At 53.6% G+C, this 18,016-nt stretch overlaps 1 protein-coding gene across 1 annotated transcript in view; it reads right to left on the reverse strand.

Moving 5' to 3' along the window:
• The window catches only part of Man1c1 (mannosidase alpha class 1C member 1), a 127,972-nt gene extending 117,011 nt beyond the window's left edge, over positions 1-10,961 (reverse strand). The window contains exon 1 of the mRNA XM_055611055.1: positions 10,358-10,961. Coding sequence (XP_055467030.1) covers positions 10,358-10,882 — 525 coding nt within the window. The 5' untranslated portion in view covers positions 10,883-10,961. The remainder of the gene's footprint in view (positions 1-10,357) is intronic.
• Between the last annotated feature and the right edge of the window lie 7,055 nt (positions 10,962-18,016).

Raw genomic sequence — 18,016 nt, forward strand, 5'->3', positions numbered from 1 at the left:
ACACACACACACACACACACACACACACACACACACACACACACACACACACTACAAATGAGAGGCTGGAGAGCCAGCTCATCAGTTAGAAGCACTGGCTGCCTTTCCAGAGGCCTGGAGTTGAGTTCCCAGCACCCACATGGCAGCTCACAACCATCCATAAGTTCCAGCGGACTGACACCCTCTTCTGGCCTCTATAGGTGCCGGTAACACGTGTGTGTCAGAGACATACAATAAGACATGTATTCAGGCAAAACACACACAGACATAAAAATAAATAAGTGTATTTTTTAGATGAATGAATGAGTTAAAATTCCACAATATAATAAAACGAAAGTGCTTTCAAATAACTACAGGACTGCAAGAATCTGTCATGGGCAGATGTACACTGTTAAAAGAGTGTTTTCGAGCTACATGGCAGCAAAAGCAGAGAGGAGCAAAAACATAGGAAGAGAATTAAAGACACTAGACATGGTAGGAATGAGTGGAAAACTTGACTAATTCCTTTAGACAACTGAATGCTTAAAATAAAGTCAAAAATAATACCAATTATCCTACCGTATTTATGACGAATGTAGAGGCCAAATCGATGACTACAGAATGGAGACTGAGTACATGAAAGTACACCGCTGGGGCTTCACATTATATGACGCCCAATTTCAAGGTAGACTTCGACACAGACAAAACATTAATAATTAAGGCATCACGTAAAGAGCTGGAGAGACGGCTTGGAAGGACTTACTGCTCTTCCAGAGGCAGGGGTTCAGCTCAGCTCCTAGCACCGTGTCTGGTAGCTCACAGCCACCTGTGACTAAAGCTCCAGGGGATCTGCTACCCTCCCCTGGCCTCCTCCGTACCCACAAACATGTTGAATACACACATACAGATACACACACATACACATAAATAAACAATAAAAATAAACCCCTTTAATCCCAGCACTCTGGGAGGAAGAGGCAGACAGATCTCTGTGAGTCTGAGGCCAGCCTGGTCTACAGAGTGAGTTCCAGGACAGCCAGGGACACACAGGGAAACCCTGTCTTGAAAAACCAAAACAACACAAGATTAAGAAAAAAAAAAAAAAATCAGGTGTTGTGGAGACAGGAGGATCAGAAGTTCAAAGTCACCCTCAGCTACATATGAGTTCAAATCAGGCCTGGGCTGCATGAGACCTTGTAATAAAAAGAACAGATGCACACATAATTCTTTCAGAATGCAGAAAGAAGAAAATCATGAGAACTATGAGACTGTCACCAAAATGCAGATAAGGATTTTTTTTAAAAACAATAAAACTATGCACAAAATCCTCATCAAAGTATCGGGACCAGTGCACTGGTTTAACCTTTTTTTTTTTTTAATCGTCCAGCTTTGCCATAGTGACAGGATTGAAGAGGAAAACAGTTTCACCATCTCCGTAGACTCAGGGAAAGCATCTAACGGCATTCGGCCCCGAGGGCACCAGGACAATGGCTCAGTTCATCCCTGGAAGCCAAGCACAGTGTCCACACCTGTAATCCCACCTCCACAGGGAGACATGGAGGGTGCCCGAGGCTCACTGCCTAGCCAGCCTAGCCAGGTTGGTGAATTCCAAGCCGATGACAGTCTCAAAAGATCAGTGCACAGTACCGGAGGAATGAGATCCAAGGTTGTCCTCTGACCTACACACACACACACACACACACACACGCACACGCACACGCACACGCACACGCACACACAGAAAACCTCTCAGCCCACAGGAATGAGGGGGAATTTATTTGGCCTGATAAAAGGCATTAACCAGAAAACTACGCCTGACATTATGGTAATGAAACTTGGCTTGCCCACAGCTCTTACCCCTCCTATCTAACATGGAACTAGAGTCCTCACCAATGACAGACAGACAGACAGTAAGATAGGAGAGAGGGTGACGGCACCTGCCACACAAGCCTGATGAGCTGCGTTCCATCCCCGGAACTCACGAAAAACTGAAAGAAGAAACTGGCTCCAGACACGCTGGGCAGGAAAAAGTAAAAGCACACAAGACGATGTTTACGTAAAAGATCCTAAGAAGCCTCCTGCACCCCCAATCTAATGGATTTAAGAAGGCCACGTGAGAGGAGGGCAATTACGCTTTAAAGAAAAAAACGAGCCAGGTGTGGTAGTGCACACATTTAATCCCAGCACTTGGGAGGGAGAGGCAAGAGGATCTCTGTGAGTTCAAATCCAGCCTGGTCTACATAGCAAATTCCAGCACAGGACGTTAAAACCCTGTCTCAAAAAAATTTTAAATAAAAATAAAAAATATAAATTTAACTATTGTTTGCCTGGTCACTAGCAACAAATAACCAGAAACTTTTTAAAGAATAAAATTCATAACAGCACAAAACTGTAGAACAGATACAGATCGCAGACTATAGGGCTCAAGCCCTGACCACTGAACACTACAAAGCTATTTTGAGAGCAATTAAGGAAAACCTAGATCAATGGAGAGGAGATGCCTTTGTGGGACACAGGGTGACTAATGTTCCCTTGCTGTCTTGTTCCCTAAGGAATTTCAAAGGAGCTTCATTCAGGCTGGGGCTGGCTCGGGGGTTCAGAGCACTGCTTCCAGAGGACCCATGGTCAGGTCCCAGAGGCTCACAACCATCTGTAACTCCAGTTCCAGGGACCCAATGGCTTCTTGTGGCCTCCTCGAACAGACACGGATACGGTGCACAGACAGACAGACACACTTATACATAAATTTTTTATTTAAAAGTAGTTTCCTTGTTTGTTTGTTTGTTTTGCACCATAGTTGAACACTGGAAACAACCTAAAACTCCAGCCACAGAGAGGTAGAGCCACACAAAGGAGCATACCTCAACTAGAGCACAATGTGCCTGTGACAATTATGAAAACACTGTTAGCAAGGAAGGAAGCCTTATCCACAGGGCACACACTGGCCTGCCCTGCTTATTTCATGTCCTATGCTATACTGATGCCTTCTGGGAGAAATCAGGATAGAGACCGGGTAGATGAGGGTCCCTCTGGGGATGGGCTCTGAAAATTCAAAAGCATTCCTGGAGGATATGGAACCCAGCAAACTGTATTTAGGATCTCTGCATTTCATCCAGGCGGTGGAGGCAGGGGCGCACGCCTTTAATCCTAGCACTTGGGAGGCAGAGGCAGGTGGATCTCTGGGTTTGAGGCCAGCCATGTCTACATAAGTGAGTTCCAGGACAGGCTACACAGAGAAACCCTGTCTTGAACCACCCCTCCCACCAAATTTCTGTGCCTTTCACTATATATAAACTACACTTATGTAAACAACGCCTACACCGCAAAGCTGTGGAAAAGATGAGAACACACAGGGCTGGCAACGCAGGGGAGAGTCCTGGACCCTTCAGGACATGGCTGCACTGAAAAGCAGGCCACTGAGCTGGCAAGAATGACTCGTGTTCGCTGTGGTGCTGTGCAAAGTGACTGAGGTGGAAGGCGAGGAGGGGAAAAAACAATCCTCTATTATGAGGTGACTGAACACGGATGCTACTTAGTGGAGGCTCACCACGAAGGACCTGACCCAGAATACGCCTCCTCTATCTGGGAGGGCCCTAGCCAAAGCGCCAAAGCTGGAGCTGGATGCTTGTACGGAGGACCCAAGTTTGGTTCCCGGCACCCACATCAGGCAGCTCACAACTGCCTGAATCTTCAGTTCCAGGAGATCCAGTGCCCAGCAAGGGCACACATGCACAAAATTCCATGCAGCCACAAATGTGCATGTATGTATTTTTTCTAAATCTTGTGGGTGGAGGCATAAATTTGCCTGGAAAAAAAGTCCACAGATGGTACTAAATCCTCCGGCCAGCCACTCCAGCTTTGATCTTCAGGTAAAGAAACCACTGCTGAGGTGAGAGCCGGCCAGATCCCAGCATGAGGAAGGGTGATGCTGAACGCCTGCCACTCAGATTTGGGGGGGGAGGGGCTCTCAACTCAAATCTTAGAAAACAGCCCTTCTAGGAAGGCAGCGAACACCTGTGGCTAAGCTACAGCTCTGAGGCCTGTAACTTTGGTCTCTGTGGCTTCTGCTCTCTCCACAAAACAGGCCTGATAAGAGAGTACTCTCACCTGCATAGACCGCCTTTAGAAAACAAGATCTGCCGGAATGTGGTGGTTCACGTCTTTAAACCTAGCACTTGGGTGGTGGAGGGTAGGGGTAGGAGGAACAGAGGCAGGTGGTGAATGTCCTTTAATCCCAACACTGAGATGGGGGTGGGAAAGCAGAGGCAGGTGGATCTGAGTTCGAGGCCAGCCTGGTCTACAGAGTGAATTCTAGAGCTACACAGAGAAACCCTGTCCAAAAAAAAGAACAAGATCTATGCCTAAGCTGTGTGCTAACTGGCCCCAGAAAGCAGAGACTGAAAGAGGAAGAGGGAGGTGGGACTGGGGTCCTCTGGCAGTCAAAATTCTTTGAGGAGTCCTTTGGGGAATCTGCGTTATCAGCCCTGGAAACAGAGCCAAGAAAATGCATTGGTTTTCCCTCAGTTATGCAAACACTTATGAGTCAGGCCTCTGCCTGAGGCTGGTGGGAAAGCAGGAGCCATTGCTGTCTAAACTTCGGGTGCGCCAGGCTGTTAACCCCCCCCCACGCCCCCACTATGACAATCAGCCACGCTCCACATGTGGTCCCTGTCTTCAAGACATGGAATAAACAGCCATGACTTCATTCAAGGCAAATGCTGTCTTGTATCCCAAGTTCATCATCCCACAGCTAAGCCCCTGCCTGTGTGGCCAACAGACACATGACAGGAAGGAGAGTTTCCTAAAACTCCCACCCTGCCCTCAACTCGGGACAAAGACACCGGTGACGTCGCCCCAGGCACCGGCACTCCCAAGGCCCGGTGCCCACCAAGACTACCGCGCAGCTTCCCCGTGCCAGGCTCTGCGATCTACGAGCCTGATTTATTTTTCCCAATAAGAGAAAAGATGTAAGACCCTCTGAGCAAACTATGCCTAATATATATCACAATATTTATTTTTGGTGGAGTAATGGATCGCTCTTGCAGGGAAAAGGCATCTTGTGAGCACGGATGTAAATCAGTCACTCTGAATGCCTTGGGGAATCTATACCCTCACCCCCCTGCTAACTCTACTGTGGAACAAACAGCTGATTTCTTCACAGGCATCATTTTCTTTCTTTCTTATCGAACACCATAGACGGAGGTAAGGACGCTAAGGCCCAGGAAGCAATCCCTTCTCTAATGCCCGGTCCCCCAAAAGGTTGGCGACCCCGAGAGGAGAAAGCAGAGAACAGTCAGTGTGTTACAGTGGCTGTCCGGTCAAGAACCAGAGCTCAGAGTTCTCAGAGGAGCCGGAAGGGCGGGGCTGGACTCAGGAGGCAAGGCTCTCAAGGGATGTGTCCAGTTATTACAGCCTGTCTCCACCTATGAGAAATGAACTAACACAGCAAAGGGAGGAAGGAAACCAGGGAATGGGGAGGACCAAAGGTATCGTTGATGGGTCCGCAAAAGCCAGCTCTTCAAGGCAAAGCTGTTTCGATCCCAGCTCATTCCTAATATTAATTATCCTGTGCGTCTCCCAGGCTCCGATTCCCATGCTACAAAGAACACGAGGCCTTTTAATTTCCCTACCTGTCCCTGGTACCAGTGACGATAAATCAAAGGTACAGAGAAACCACATATGACTAATGAACCAGCCTACTAATGAGGACCAAAGATCATTCGCCAAGATGACACAGTCACCTGTCACAGTCAGCAATATCCTGGAGGCTGGAGGTGGCAGGCCTCTGGAGCCAGGGACACTTCTTGCCGAGCCAAAGGCACTTTGGGACAATTAAAAAGCGTCCTCCAGGTCCCTGCTATCCAGGCAGGAAAGAGTTCGTTCACAGGAGCTCCACCCCCTTCGAATTAGTCTTGGAAAATTACTGATTTTTCTAGCCAACCTCTAGGGTTGAGCTGTTAAGCTCTTTAAACCCGGCCAACACTCCCTCTCGGCCTCCTTGGAAATCACAGGTGCTCCTGGGCAAAGATCCAGCCTCAACTACCAGCAGCCTCAGCTGTCCATTTACAGATCTGTGTGTGCGTGCGTGTGCGTGTGCTTGTGCGTGTGTGTGTGTGTGTGTGTGTGTGTGTGGTTCATGTTGGGGGGCGGAGGGGATGGAGGCCAGAGGTCAGCCTCAGATGGTCAGGGGTATCCATCTTGCTTTGGTTTTTTTTTTCCCCTAAGAACAGGAATTCTTTCCACATTTATTTCCTTGGCCTGTGGGCAGGGAGGCATTGCACACGCCACAGCACCTCAGCACGCCCGTGAAGGTCAGGGGACAACTTCTGAAGACAGCTCTCTCCTCCCACCATGTGGGTTTCAGGAATCAAATCAGGCTATCAGGCTTGGCAGCAGCTGCCATAAGCCAACCTTTTTTTTTTTTCAGCTGGGTCTCTCAGCTGGGTAGTGGTGGTGCACCCCTTTAACCCCAGCATTCGGGAGGCAGAGGCCGGTGGATCTCTGTGAGTTTGAGGCCAACCTGGTCTACAAAGTGAGTTCTAGGACAGCCAAGGCTACACAGAGAAACCCTGTCAAGAAATACCAACTCGTCTCTTCATTGCCCAGTAGACCAAACTAACTGGCCAGTAAGTCCTGAAGTTCTGTCTCAACCTCCCCATCCTCCCCGTGACTGGGATGAGAAAGAAATGCCAACAATCTCTGACTTTTTTTAACATGGGTTCTGAGGTTTGAACTCAGATCTCCAGGCACTTTATCAACTGACCGATCTCCTCGGCCCAATTTACAGATCTTTAATAAAGCTGAATTAATATCCAAATACCCAGGACAACTCAATGTCATGCCAGATTCTAGGTGATGGGACAGATCCCTAAACACTGTAGCAAATGGGGGGAAGGGGCATGGGGAAGAGAAAAGGACCCCCTGAATTCTGGTCTCTTGGCTTTACCATATCAAGACCAAGACCCGGACAAAGGTCAGAGTTGAAGCCAAGCTGGATTCTTCGATAGACTGCTGTGAGGTGACACCCGAGAATCCAGGGCCAGCTGGACAAGAAAGTAGAAATGCAATCCGAGGTTCTCTTTGCCCTGACTAGGCCTTCAGGTAGAGGAACCAGAAGAAACGATCCTTCCTATAATTTGTCCAACAGTACTAAGGGCTAGGAGGATGCCCCAAACCAGCGCCCAGTATCATGGTCCTAGATTGCTCATTCCCTTTGACAAAGGCTCCCTTGGTTGGGAGGACCAGCCATCGGCCCTCGTGAGTTCAGAACAGTGTAAGTTATTTCCCTGGAAGGTGATACTAACAAGATGCCCGTTCCCAGCTCTTGTCACAAGTGAGAAGAGCCTGAACGTGGCGGTCCAGAGACCGTCCACCGATGGACAAGGACAAGGACCCCTCATGGCCAACCTGCAGCCCTCAGGCTGCACGTGTCCCAGGGCAGCCATGAATGCATCCCAACACCTTTGTAGATGACCTCATACCACAGCGCCAAAAAGCATCCTTGGGGGTCCGTACGGCCCTCAGAGCTGGAAGGGAAATAGTTAACAAGCCCTTCTGCACCCTCACCAACGTGGTCGCCCTTCAGGAGCCCGAGATGTAGAGACATTCAGCCCCACCTCCCCATCAAACCTGAGCGCTGGGAATAACTAACCGACATTTATTATCCGTGGGTACAGGCTGGGACCCTTCATTGCCATCAAAACCGTCAGCACCTCATCACGCTTGACGTCATGGGACAAGGAGGTGCAAGAACGGAGAGAGATCAACGCTAAAGTGTCCCTGACTGGCTTGGAAGTCTACAAAGGGGTCAAAGGTGGACCCGAGTCCACCAGCGGCCTATCACCCCTTCTTTATCCAGTCCTGCAGGAAGATCCTGGCAGGAGGGGGCGTGGCTTAGCCAATGACAGACAGCTGGCAGCTAAGTCACCAACCTGTGTTCTCTCCGTCCCCCATCTCCAACACACTGCTCTCTGCGAGGTTCCAAAATTGGGGGTGGGAGGGGTAAAGTATTTCCCGACGCAAGGATAACCTGTGACTCTAACCCAACCCTATCAACAGGCCTCACAACCACATCCATCTCTCAAACCAGAATGTTCACAGATACATTTACTCGATTCGGAGCCAGAGGGTCCAGTTTCCACCCACCTTCATCCATCACCCTTCTCTGATTCTGTCCGGATGTTTATTTTCACTTTAAAAAAAAAAAAAATCTCATCTTATAAGAACAGGACTCTTTCCATCTGATGCTATCTCTCCTCCTCTTGGGTCTAATCAATCCATGTCTGGAAATAAACAAGCCGGGGACAAATGCCACGGTCCCTTTCTGGAAAACAGGCACCTTTAAAATGACCCACCCATAGGCTTGACACAGAGAGACGTCAAAGGAGGACCGTGCGCAGACACATCCAGCAGGCTGCCTCCTCTGGTAGGACAGCAGATTAAGTTCTAAGCCAAAGACTCCACCGATCATTTTCAGGATGGGGACCCAGGGCAGGGTTCAAATCAAGTAGCCTGAAAAGACCACACGTCCCCCCCCCCAAAAAAAAAAAATACTGTGACTACAGCTCAGCGGGCACCCACCACTCTGGAGGAGCTTGCAGTCTGCAAACAGAACAAGAAGGCTGTGGAAAAGCAGTTGCAAGGAACCACAGCCGCCTCTAGCAGCCAGAGGTGTAGGGGGATGACACATCCCAGATCCAGACACCTGGCAACGATGTAGTCCTCCTCCCACCCGCAAATCATAGAGCCCTCACACCTCCTACCAGCCCCAGCCCCTGCCCGCAAGTTGGGACCTCCAGCCTCTGCTAGGAACAAAGGCTCCTCTGCATGGACAGAGCCAAGGTCCCCTCCAGCAGCCAGCCTACCCAGCCCCTGCCCTATCAGGGAGGCTCTGTCTAGCCCAGGCTTTCAGAAGTGGGTCGCCGGACCTCTTCCGCAGTAGAACGTTCTCGAGGCGTTCAGAGATCTTTCTGACAGTTTCTTGGCAGCTCTAGGCATCCCATGAGAAACGGCATGCATGCAATGTATGTGTGATTTCACTGGGGGGCTTCAGCCTGCCACGCAGGAGGTTCGGAGCAGTGGAAAGAGGCCTGAATTAAGAGACAGCTTTGGGACAGGGAGGGGCAGGCGGCCCAGGGGAACCAGCCACAAGACAGCCTCTTAACAGAAGCCGGAGAAACGGTGCCCCTTGCTTAACGGTTGCAAATTCTAGTCTTTGATTAGGCTTTGAGAGTTGGGTGAAAATTGGGGAACTGAGGCTCTCATGCGCACAAACCATGGACTTGGCTTCTGCGTGACTTTGACTGTCCTGTGACTGTTTTTTAAGAGCCTCAAACAGGACTCAGCCCAGCACCTTCGGGTATGCACAGACCCATATGGGAAATGGGAAATGAGGTGGGTGCTGGGGGAAGGACACTCCCACGGGGGAAGAAGGCAGCCAAGTCCCCCGGTGGCTAAGGTGGATCTTGGCAGGGGAGAGGCCCTAAAGGTGCTGCCTGCTCTCTCTAGAAATGGAAGCAGGCCTGCTGACCTCGTGCAGTAAACTCAGAGAGCCAGACCGGAGCGACGCTTTCCTTCTGGGTGGCCAGGAAGGGGAGAGCATCCCCTTCTTTCCTGGGAGGGGACCTCGGCCCACTGCTTGCTCCAAGCCCCCGTGTGGCCTGGGGGTGGCACTGCAGCCCCCTCTGCTAAGCTGGTCACACGTCTTGCACAGATCACTCTTAGCCCGGTTAGGGGAACTGTCTCCAAGCCATGTCCAGGCTGTGTTTGTTTTCGATGTCTCAAAACTAAGGCTGCGGCCCAGTCCTTACGGGGAGGCCAGTCCAAGCCCCGCCTCATTAAGCCACTAACCTCAGAGCCTCTGTAACCCGACCACGGCGCTATTGATCAGGCCTTCCTCTTTCAGATGTAATTATGTACAATTGTTGCAAAGCTCGGTAGAATCGGTTAGCAGGAACGCTCAACACCCTGGTTTGCAAGATGCTGAAGGGATTACAAAACAGGACACCAAATGCCTCACACACACCGGCTTCCCACAGTCTGCTGGGGCTTAAGAGAAGCCAGGACTTAAGGACACGCAGCGAGGGAGCTTTCCAGTGCCTCCCTTCTGTCCAAATGCAAACTAAGGACCTAGAAGCCGCTTACGAGCAGCCCACCAGGGCCGGGAACTCTACAGGAGAGATGCACCCGGAGGTTGGGTCGGGGCCGAGAACTGCACCCCTAGTTCCCGCAAAGTGTGCACGGAGGAGAGAGAGTAACGGGAGAGAGGCGGTGCCGCAGGTGCCCGAGGGGGTCGCAGGTGGACCGGGAGCCAGGAGGGGCCGGGGAGGGGGAATGCTTGCAGCTAGGAGTCGGGAGGAGTGTGCCGGAGGACGCTTACCTCTTTGACTTTCTCTCGCTGGGCTCGCACGAGACTCTGGGACTCCTCGCTCTCGTCAGTCCTTGTCCCCAAGACCGGGTGCCGAAGGCGGCTGCGGAAAGCGTTGTAGTCGAAACTGAAGCGGACGCTCTCCTCGCGCGGCCGGGGAGCCGCGACGCTGTTGCCCTCCTCCCGGGGCCCGGTGGGGCGGGTGCGCCGCAGCCAGCCCTTCCTGTGGAGGACACCGACCGGGCGGCCGGGACCGTCCTCCCCCGGGGCCGGGGCGGCCGGGGCAGGGTTGGGAGGCGGCTCCTGCTCGGGCAGCGGGTGGTGCCCGGGGATTTCGGCCATCACCTCCAGGCCGGGCTGCTGGGTCCGCGAGGCCGAGAAGAGGCGCTTGAGGCGGGAGGAGTGGGGCAGCAGGAACAGGGCGCCGAAGCAGAGGGTGACGAGGCCCGAGAGGAAGAGCAGGAAGAGGAACTTCTGCGGCAGCCGCAGCCCCCACGGCGAGGCCGGGGCGAAGCCCGGCACTTTCCTCACGAGCATCGCGGCGCGGCCAGCAGCGGGGAGCGGTCAGCTCCGCCCGGGAGGGGCCCCCCGGAGTCCTCAAGGGTGGGAAGCCAAAGCGCAGCGGCCGGGGTCCCCGGGCAGGGCCGCGCACCCCGAGGCCGCCGCTCCGGGAGCCGCCCGAAGTTCAGGGAGTTTGGAGCAAGTCCTCCCGCGCGGGGGCGGGGTGGGGGCGGGGGCGCGGCGGCCGCGGCGGGGCCCGGGCGAGGGGGGCGGCTCGGCTGGAGCCCGGGCCCGCCGTGCGCCGCAGCCTGCCCTCCGCCTGGTCCGCGGAACCCGCGCCCTCCCGCGCCTTCCCGCGCCGGAGCCGTCACATCCCGTCCGCGACGCCCTCGCCGAGGGGACGCAGGACGCAGGCCCCGACCCGCCGGGTCCCGAAGTTTCAGCCTCTGGAGCAGTTTGCCACGGGAGCCCCCGGGGCTGCAGCGCCAGCGCCGCTCCTGGAGCGCGCGCCCGGCCGCCGGTGGCGGAGCAGGGCCCGGCGGTCGGGACCCGACCACAACTTTGCTCCGCCGCGCGCAGCTGCCGCTCCCGAGGCTGCGCGGGACCCGGGGGCTCCGGATGCTCGCGCGGGCAGAGGGATGCCCGGGAAGCGCGTGCGAAGCCTGCGGCTGGCCTCGGTCAGCCCAGCGCTGGGAGGCCGCCGCTGCGCCCAGAAGCGCGGGCTCGGGCGCCGCAACTCGGGAGGGCGCGGGGCTCCCGCTGCGATCACCTGTTCCCGGCCCCGCGGCTCCGCTCGCCACGCAGGCTCCCCCGCCGCAGCTCCAGACGGGCGGCCGCGGCTCCGGCTCTCACTGCGACAGCGCCGCCGCCCCGCCCCCCGCCGGCCACGCCCTCAGGCCACGCCCACACGCGCGCCCCGCGCCCCGCCTCCCCTCCCGCCTCGGCGCCGCGGCTCGACCAATGGGGAGCCTAGCCGGGAGGGGTGGGCGGGCCGTAGCCTGGGCCACGCCCCCCGCTCGCGGTCCCGGCGCTGCGCTCCCCCATCGTGCGGGCTCCAATGGTCCAGCTGCGCGCGGTGGGGAGGGCGGGGTACAGAGCACAGCGAGGTCATTGGCTGCCGCCGAGGGATCCCCGTTGGGCCACGGTCACCCATTGGTTTGTGCCCAGCTTTCGCCGGACTCCGAGCGACCGAGACGCCCCCTCCACCGCCCACCTCCGCCTTTCGCCGCTCCGCGTTTCGGTCGCCCCGGGAAGGGCCGGGAGACCAGGTTGGTCCGGAAGGCTCTGCCCATCGCTGGGCGACGCTGTCGCTGCTTCTCAGCACCTGCCGGGGATGGCCAGGTTGCTGGTGGCCAGGGATGCTCAGGGCTCGGACCAGCCGCCGTGGTCCAGCTGCTTCGCGCTGGGGGATGGGCATGGCTGGAGCAAACTGGAGAGCTGTGGCCGCGGTTAGGTCTGGCTGAATCAGTATCTCCAGGGGTCCTCGCAAACCGCCACCGAAACGTGGCCAGGGTGGGGTGAGAGACGCTCACATGAGAACCAAAGAGAAAGAGGGGCCAGACAGAGAGACGCGGCGACCTGGACGTATGTGCGGGTCATACACAGGACATGCATGTATATGCACATTTGCATTTTTCCTGCTTACAGAGGCTGCCGTGTGGGCGCGTGCTTGCATGCAGACGCACGCTTAATTTCGGCACGGACACCCTCGCGACCGTGCCAGCGTGTACGTAGACACGTCTGTATTGGCAAACATTGGCATGTGTGCAGGCGTACCCACAGACACGTCCACAGCCCACACAGACACAGGCATGTGTTGTCAGACACGTGTGCCCAGCCCCAAGGCACTGGCAGCCACCGGCTTCAGTCTGAGCCCTCCTGCGCCGTGGAATTCACCGAGGGCGGAATGTGCTGCTGTGTGGGTCTCTCATGCAAAACAGTCTACAGAGACAACAGCAGAGGGAGAGGCAAACGAAGAGGAGTAACAGGCCAAGGGGGAAAGATCTGCTTTCAGCTGCAGTTTAAAGCGAAACTCGGCATCGACAAGACGGAAAATCCTGCAGGGAGGCCTTTCCCACAGAAGAGGCAGGCCAGCCAGGCCCTCGCCTCAGAAATCTTGCTTCCTCCCCGAGGCCTGCTGCAGATGGGCCGCTGAGACTTCCTCCTAACCCTGTCCAAGCTGTTGCCAACACACCCACTCCTGACATTTAAATACCCCTGGCATATAAATTTCTCTCCACCGAAAAATGAAAGATAAAAGACCGCTGTGGGTAGCAGGTGCAAAGATTTTGGTCACTGGAGATGAATAATCCCTCCGAACACACACCTAGCTTAAATGTAAATTTTCTACTTCAAATGTTTCAGTCTCTTACTGAGTTTGGCTGTCGGGAGTCGGTTCCCTGGAGCTAAGCTAGTGGATGGGATAAGCATGTGATGCTTGGATGCAGGAGCCCAGAGGTCTAGCCTGGCCTCCTCCACATCTCCCTTACCTCAGCTTCCCACTGCATCCCACAGGAAACTTGTTGGCATGTACTTGCAGAACAAGGCAGGGACCACCTAGACTTTAGTGTCAGCTTCTCTAACATCATTCCCCACTGAGTGTGTGTACATGTGTGTGCGTGTGTGTGTGTGTTGGGGGGAGGTTCACTGGAGAAGGTGGAAAACAAAATTGTTTTGTTTTGTTTTCCAGATAGGGTTTCCCTGTGTAACCCTGGCTGTCCTGTAGACAAGGCTGGCCTTGAACTCAGAGATCTGCCTGCCTCTGCCTCTCAAGTGCTGGGCTTAAAGGCGTGTGCCACCACTGCCAAGTTACTTCCCTGTAAGGAGGATTTTAGTTTCTTTAACCAAGTACTACTATGGGGAATATGTTTTTTGGTTTAATCCCAGGTGTGGGGGGTGGGGCTGCTTTCAATTGTCCACAGCAGCTGACTATGATTTGCCTCATGCTCTGGCAGGGTTGTGGTTTTGCCAGCTGAGGTTAGTTTACCTTTTGAATTCTGGGGACTCTTCAGAGGACAGACAGACGCCAGAGCCCCAAGAGATAGGGGGCTGTTGCTCCTGCTGGTTGCTGGTTGCTGGTTGCTGCTGTTTGCTGGATTACTGGTTGCTGGTTGGAGACATCCTGATAACATGACCAAACTGGCCCCAAGGAAGTCAACGCCCCTAATCAGCACGAAGCAGTCTGTATTGACACCCCCTTTCCCTCTAACATTCTTTCTCTCCTATCGGTGTTGGGGGGTTAGAAGGGATAGAGTCAGTGTAGGGAGGCAGGAAAAAAACAGAAAATAAAAACAATAAAGTAGCCAGAAGTCTGGCTACCCTTCCCTGAGTCTTGAACACGTGTCTGTTGAGTGAATGAGTGAAGGAATGAGTATATACCCATTTACAGAAAAGGAAAACGAGGCTCAGGGAAGAGCACAAAGCCAACACTTTCGATGTTCATTTACCCTTCAGAATAATCTTATGGCGGTGTTATTAGTAGCCTCATTTTACGAAAGGCTTGAAAAGATTTGGGATAAGTAAGTCTTTGTCTCAGTCAAGATTCTTCAGGAAAACAGAACCAATAGGGAGACAGATTTATTCTGGGAGGCGACTCACGTGAGTGTGGGGGCCGGAGCTGGAGCCCTAAACAAACCATCAATACAGTTCCAGCCCGAGCTGGAAGCCCTGGGCCCCAGGAAAGGGGTCGGGGAAATAGTAGAGATGGGCCACCACCCGAGCTTGAAGAACCCAGGGTTGGAGCCTCAAAATCCCAGCGCAGAGGATGGCTATCTCCTCCTCAGAGCCTCCCTTGACATTTTCTGATCCTCCTGCTCTGTGCAGGCCCACCCTGGGTTAGGGATAACGCCCTGTGCAGCTAGGCCTTTCACTGAGTCTGTGCACTCATAACTGCCTTCCTGGAAGTGGCCTCCCTGACAGTCTCAGGGATGGCGTCTTCCCACTATCTAGGCATCCCTCAGCCCAGCCAACTGTCACATACAGTTACCCATCACGGCATCTTTCTCAGTTGGACTGGAAACACAGCCCAACAGCATTTCTCCAAAGCTGTTCTGTTCGCAAACACTCCCTCAAATGAGCTGGTAGATATCACACAAATCTGCTTCCCAGCACCAAGATGGGCAGAGCATGGTCCCCGTCGCTACTGACTTACCCATCCAGTGAGGAACTACACTGAACACCTACTATGTGCCAAGGGTAGAGGGTCTAAGGATGCAGCCCTGAGTAGGACACAAAGCTTCCCTTCAAGGGGATTCTTCTCTGAGTGGCAGGTGGAGTTGGCCTGCCAGGAAGGAACCAAGGGCCACCAGCCTGTGCCATGTGCTTCACTTCCATCCTGTCTGAGCCCTCTCTGACAGTGGGCTTCGTATGCCCTGTTTGTATGTGTTTGTGTGTGCCGGTTCATGTGTGTCTATATGTTCACACACGTGTGTGTGCGTGTGTGCACTATGTGGCCAAAGGTCCACTGGAGCTGGCCTTCTGCTACTTTGTGGGTTCTTCTTTCTTCCACCGTTCTCTACCCCTCTCTTCTTCCCTTCCAACCCCCAACACTAGATATAAGAGAAAAAGAGGAATAGAGAGGAAAGGAAAGATCCTTGAAGAAAGTCGGGGGTCAGAAAGGAAAGGGGGGTAACATCGTTAGACTACTTCCTGCTGATTAGGGGCAGAGAGTTTCTTGGGGCAAGTTTGATCTTTGCCACCAGCACGCCTAATTTCTTAATGTTGTTGTTTCTTCTTTGAATGTGACAGCTTAAAAAAAAAAAATGAGAACAACAAACAGCCAACAACCTAGGCCGCCTGGAGGGGCCCGAGCATTTATACAGTCTCTGAGAAGTCCCCAGAATTCCAAATGTCACACCATCACAGAACCTACCCGCTGCTGGCAAAATCCCACCCCTGCCAGAGCACGAGGCAAATCATAGCTGCTACAAAACAGCCCCATGTCCCCACACTTCTGATTAAAATAAAAATATATTCTCTCCCTGTTTTTAAAGAATCCAAAATTGTCACTACAGTCCACCTTGATTTTTTTGAGCTAACTCTCTCACCAGAACCCGGGACTCATCTGGACCCACCTTTCTCTGCTTATACTGGGCTGGAATAAACAGCCACACTCCTGGCTTTTTAAGTGTATGCTGAGGCTCAAACTCGAGCCTCCTGCAGTTTATCAAATAAGCATCTCAGATGCCAATTTCACAGGTAAGGAAACTGAGGCTCTGGGGTGTGACAAGCCCAAAGCCACACAAGGGATCATTTGCAAATGTTATTTTAACTACAGGGCTAGTTTCTGAGCCTGATATCCCAAGTTTGATCCCTGAGACCCCACATAATGGAAAGACGGAATGGTCTTTTGCAAGCTGCCCTCTGACCTCTACATATGTGCCATGGCATGTGGGTTCCCACACAACACCCATGGGGTGGGGAGGCGGATGGAAACTACCGAGAGTGCTGAGGCGCCTGCTGTGGGGCAGGATCTTTGCAAAGCATGTCGGAGAAGCCAGATAGGGCAGTACCTGCCTAGACTCCCGGCCTTCCGATGGCCGAAGCAAGACTTGTCACAAGTTCAAGGCCAGCCTGGGCTACAGCAACCAGCTCTAAGGGCCAACGAGATGGCTGAGCGGGCAGAAGCCCCCGCTGGCAAGCTGAACACCTGAGGCGGTCAGGACATGAGACGTGGTAGAACGAGAGAACTAATTCCTACAAACTGTCCTCTGACCCCCACAAAGGCACTGAGGCACACAAGTGAACACACACACATACACATACACACACTGATTAATTAATTTAGTAAGTAAGCAAGTGAGTAATTGATGTGATTTTAAAACTGAAAGCACTTCCAGGACAGGCACTGTTTTTTTACTCTCGTTTTGCAGAAGTAATAGCACAGAGATGGTTCTATGTCCCACTTCTGAGGAGGGGAGGAGGGAAGATATAAACCTGATGGTTAGGATCCAGAATCCTCAACGGTGTTCAAAGTCAAGATGCTTTCCATCTTGTAAGGCTGTAGCAACAGGTGCCATAGGCTGTCAGAGCAGGAAAAGTGGGCGAAGCCCTGCAAAGAGAGAGGAGCAGAGCTGGGCGTGGTGGCATGTGCCTTTGGTCCCATCACTCAGGAGGCAGAGGCAAATGCCCTCTGGGGGCTTGAGGCCAGCTTGGTCTACAGAGCCAATTCCACACCAGACACAGTGAGACCCTCTCTTTGTTTATTTATATGGGGGCAGGGGAGAAGGAAGAGTTGAGACAGGGTCTCTCTGTGTAGCCCTGGCTGTCCTGGAACTTGCTCTGTAGACCAGGCTGGCCTCAAAGTCAGAGATCTGCCTGCCTCTGCCTCTTGAGCGCTGGGATTAAAGGTGTGAGCCACTGGCTTAGGCCCTATTTTAAGAAGAAGAAGAAGAAGGGGAAGAAGAGGGGGAGGAATAAGAAGAAGAAGAATAAGAATGATGAAGGAACCTGGACACAGTGCACTGGGGAGGACACAGGCCACCTCACCATATGGGTGGGGCGGGGCTTTGGAGCAGGGGGGAGCAGATGACTTTTTTTTTCCTTTGTGGTGCTGGGGATGAGAACTAGTGCCTTCCACGCTAAGCAAGCGCTCCACTGCCGGGCTGCATCCCTGCCCTCTTTTTGCTTCCATCCTTTGACAAGGGGGTCCCACTAAATTATCCCAGGCTGGCTTAGGATCCGTGATCCTCCTGCCTCAGCCTCCCCAGTAGATGGGATCACAAGCCTGTGACACCAGGCCTGGCTAGATGTACCTTTTCAAGGTCTGTCAGGGTGAACGAGTTGGAGGTGTTTTGGGGTGCGCTACTGTAGGCCCCGTTCATGTTGTCTGGGGCTGGGAGGGGGCACTTGGAAGACTTGATCCGGGCCACAGCGGACAGGGGCCGTTGGCATCCGTGCCCAGGGCTCTAACGTGTGTCTGAGGTGGGAGGGTGAGCAGGGGCGGGGGCGGGGGCGGAGACTGCTGCCGACGCTCCTGCACCAGGAAGGCTCCAGGCAGCAGCAGCCTCTGAATCTCAAGTGGCCATTAGCCCCATTTAGAATCACAGACAGAGAGAACTAAGCTGTCTCAGAGATAACCATCAGACAGCTCCCTAATGGCCACCAGACATATCCTTCCCCCGGCAGGAGAGACTTGGATGACTAGGAGTGAAGCCAAACAGTGTTCTCCCC

This window comes from Psammomys obesus, unplaced genomic scaffold, assembly GCF_907164565.1.
Source record: "Psammomys obesus unplaced genomic scaffold, mPsaObe1.curated_primary_1811, whole genome shotgun sequence".
NCBI classification, from domain to species: Eukaryota; Metazoa; Chordata; class Mammalia; order Rodentia; family Muridae; genus Psammomys; species Psammomys obesus.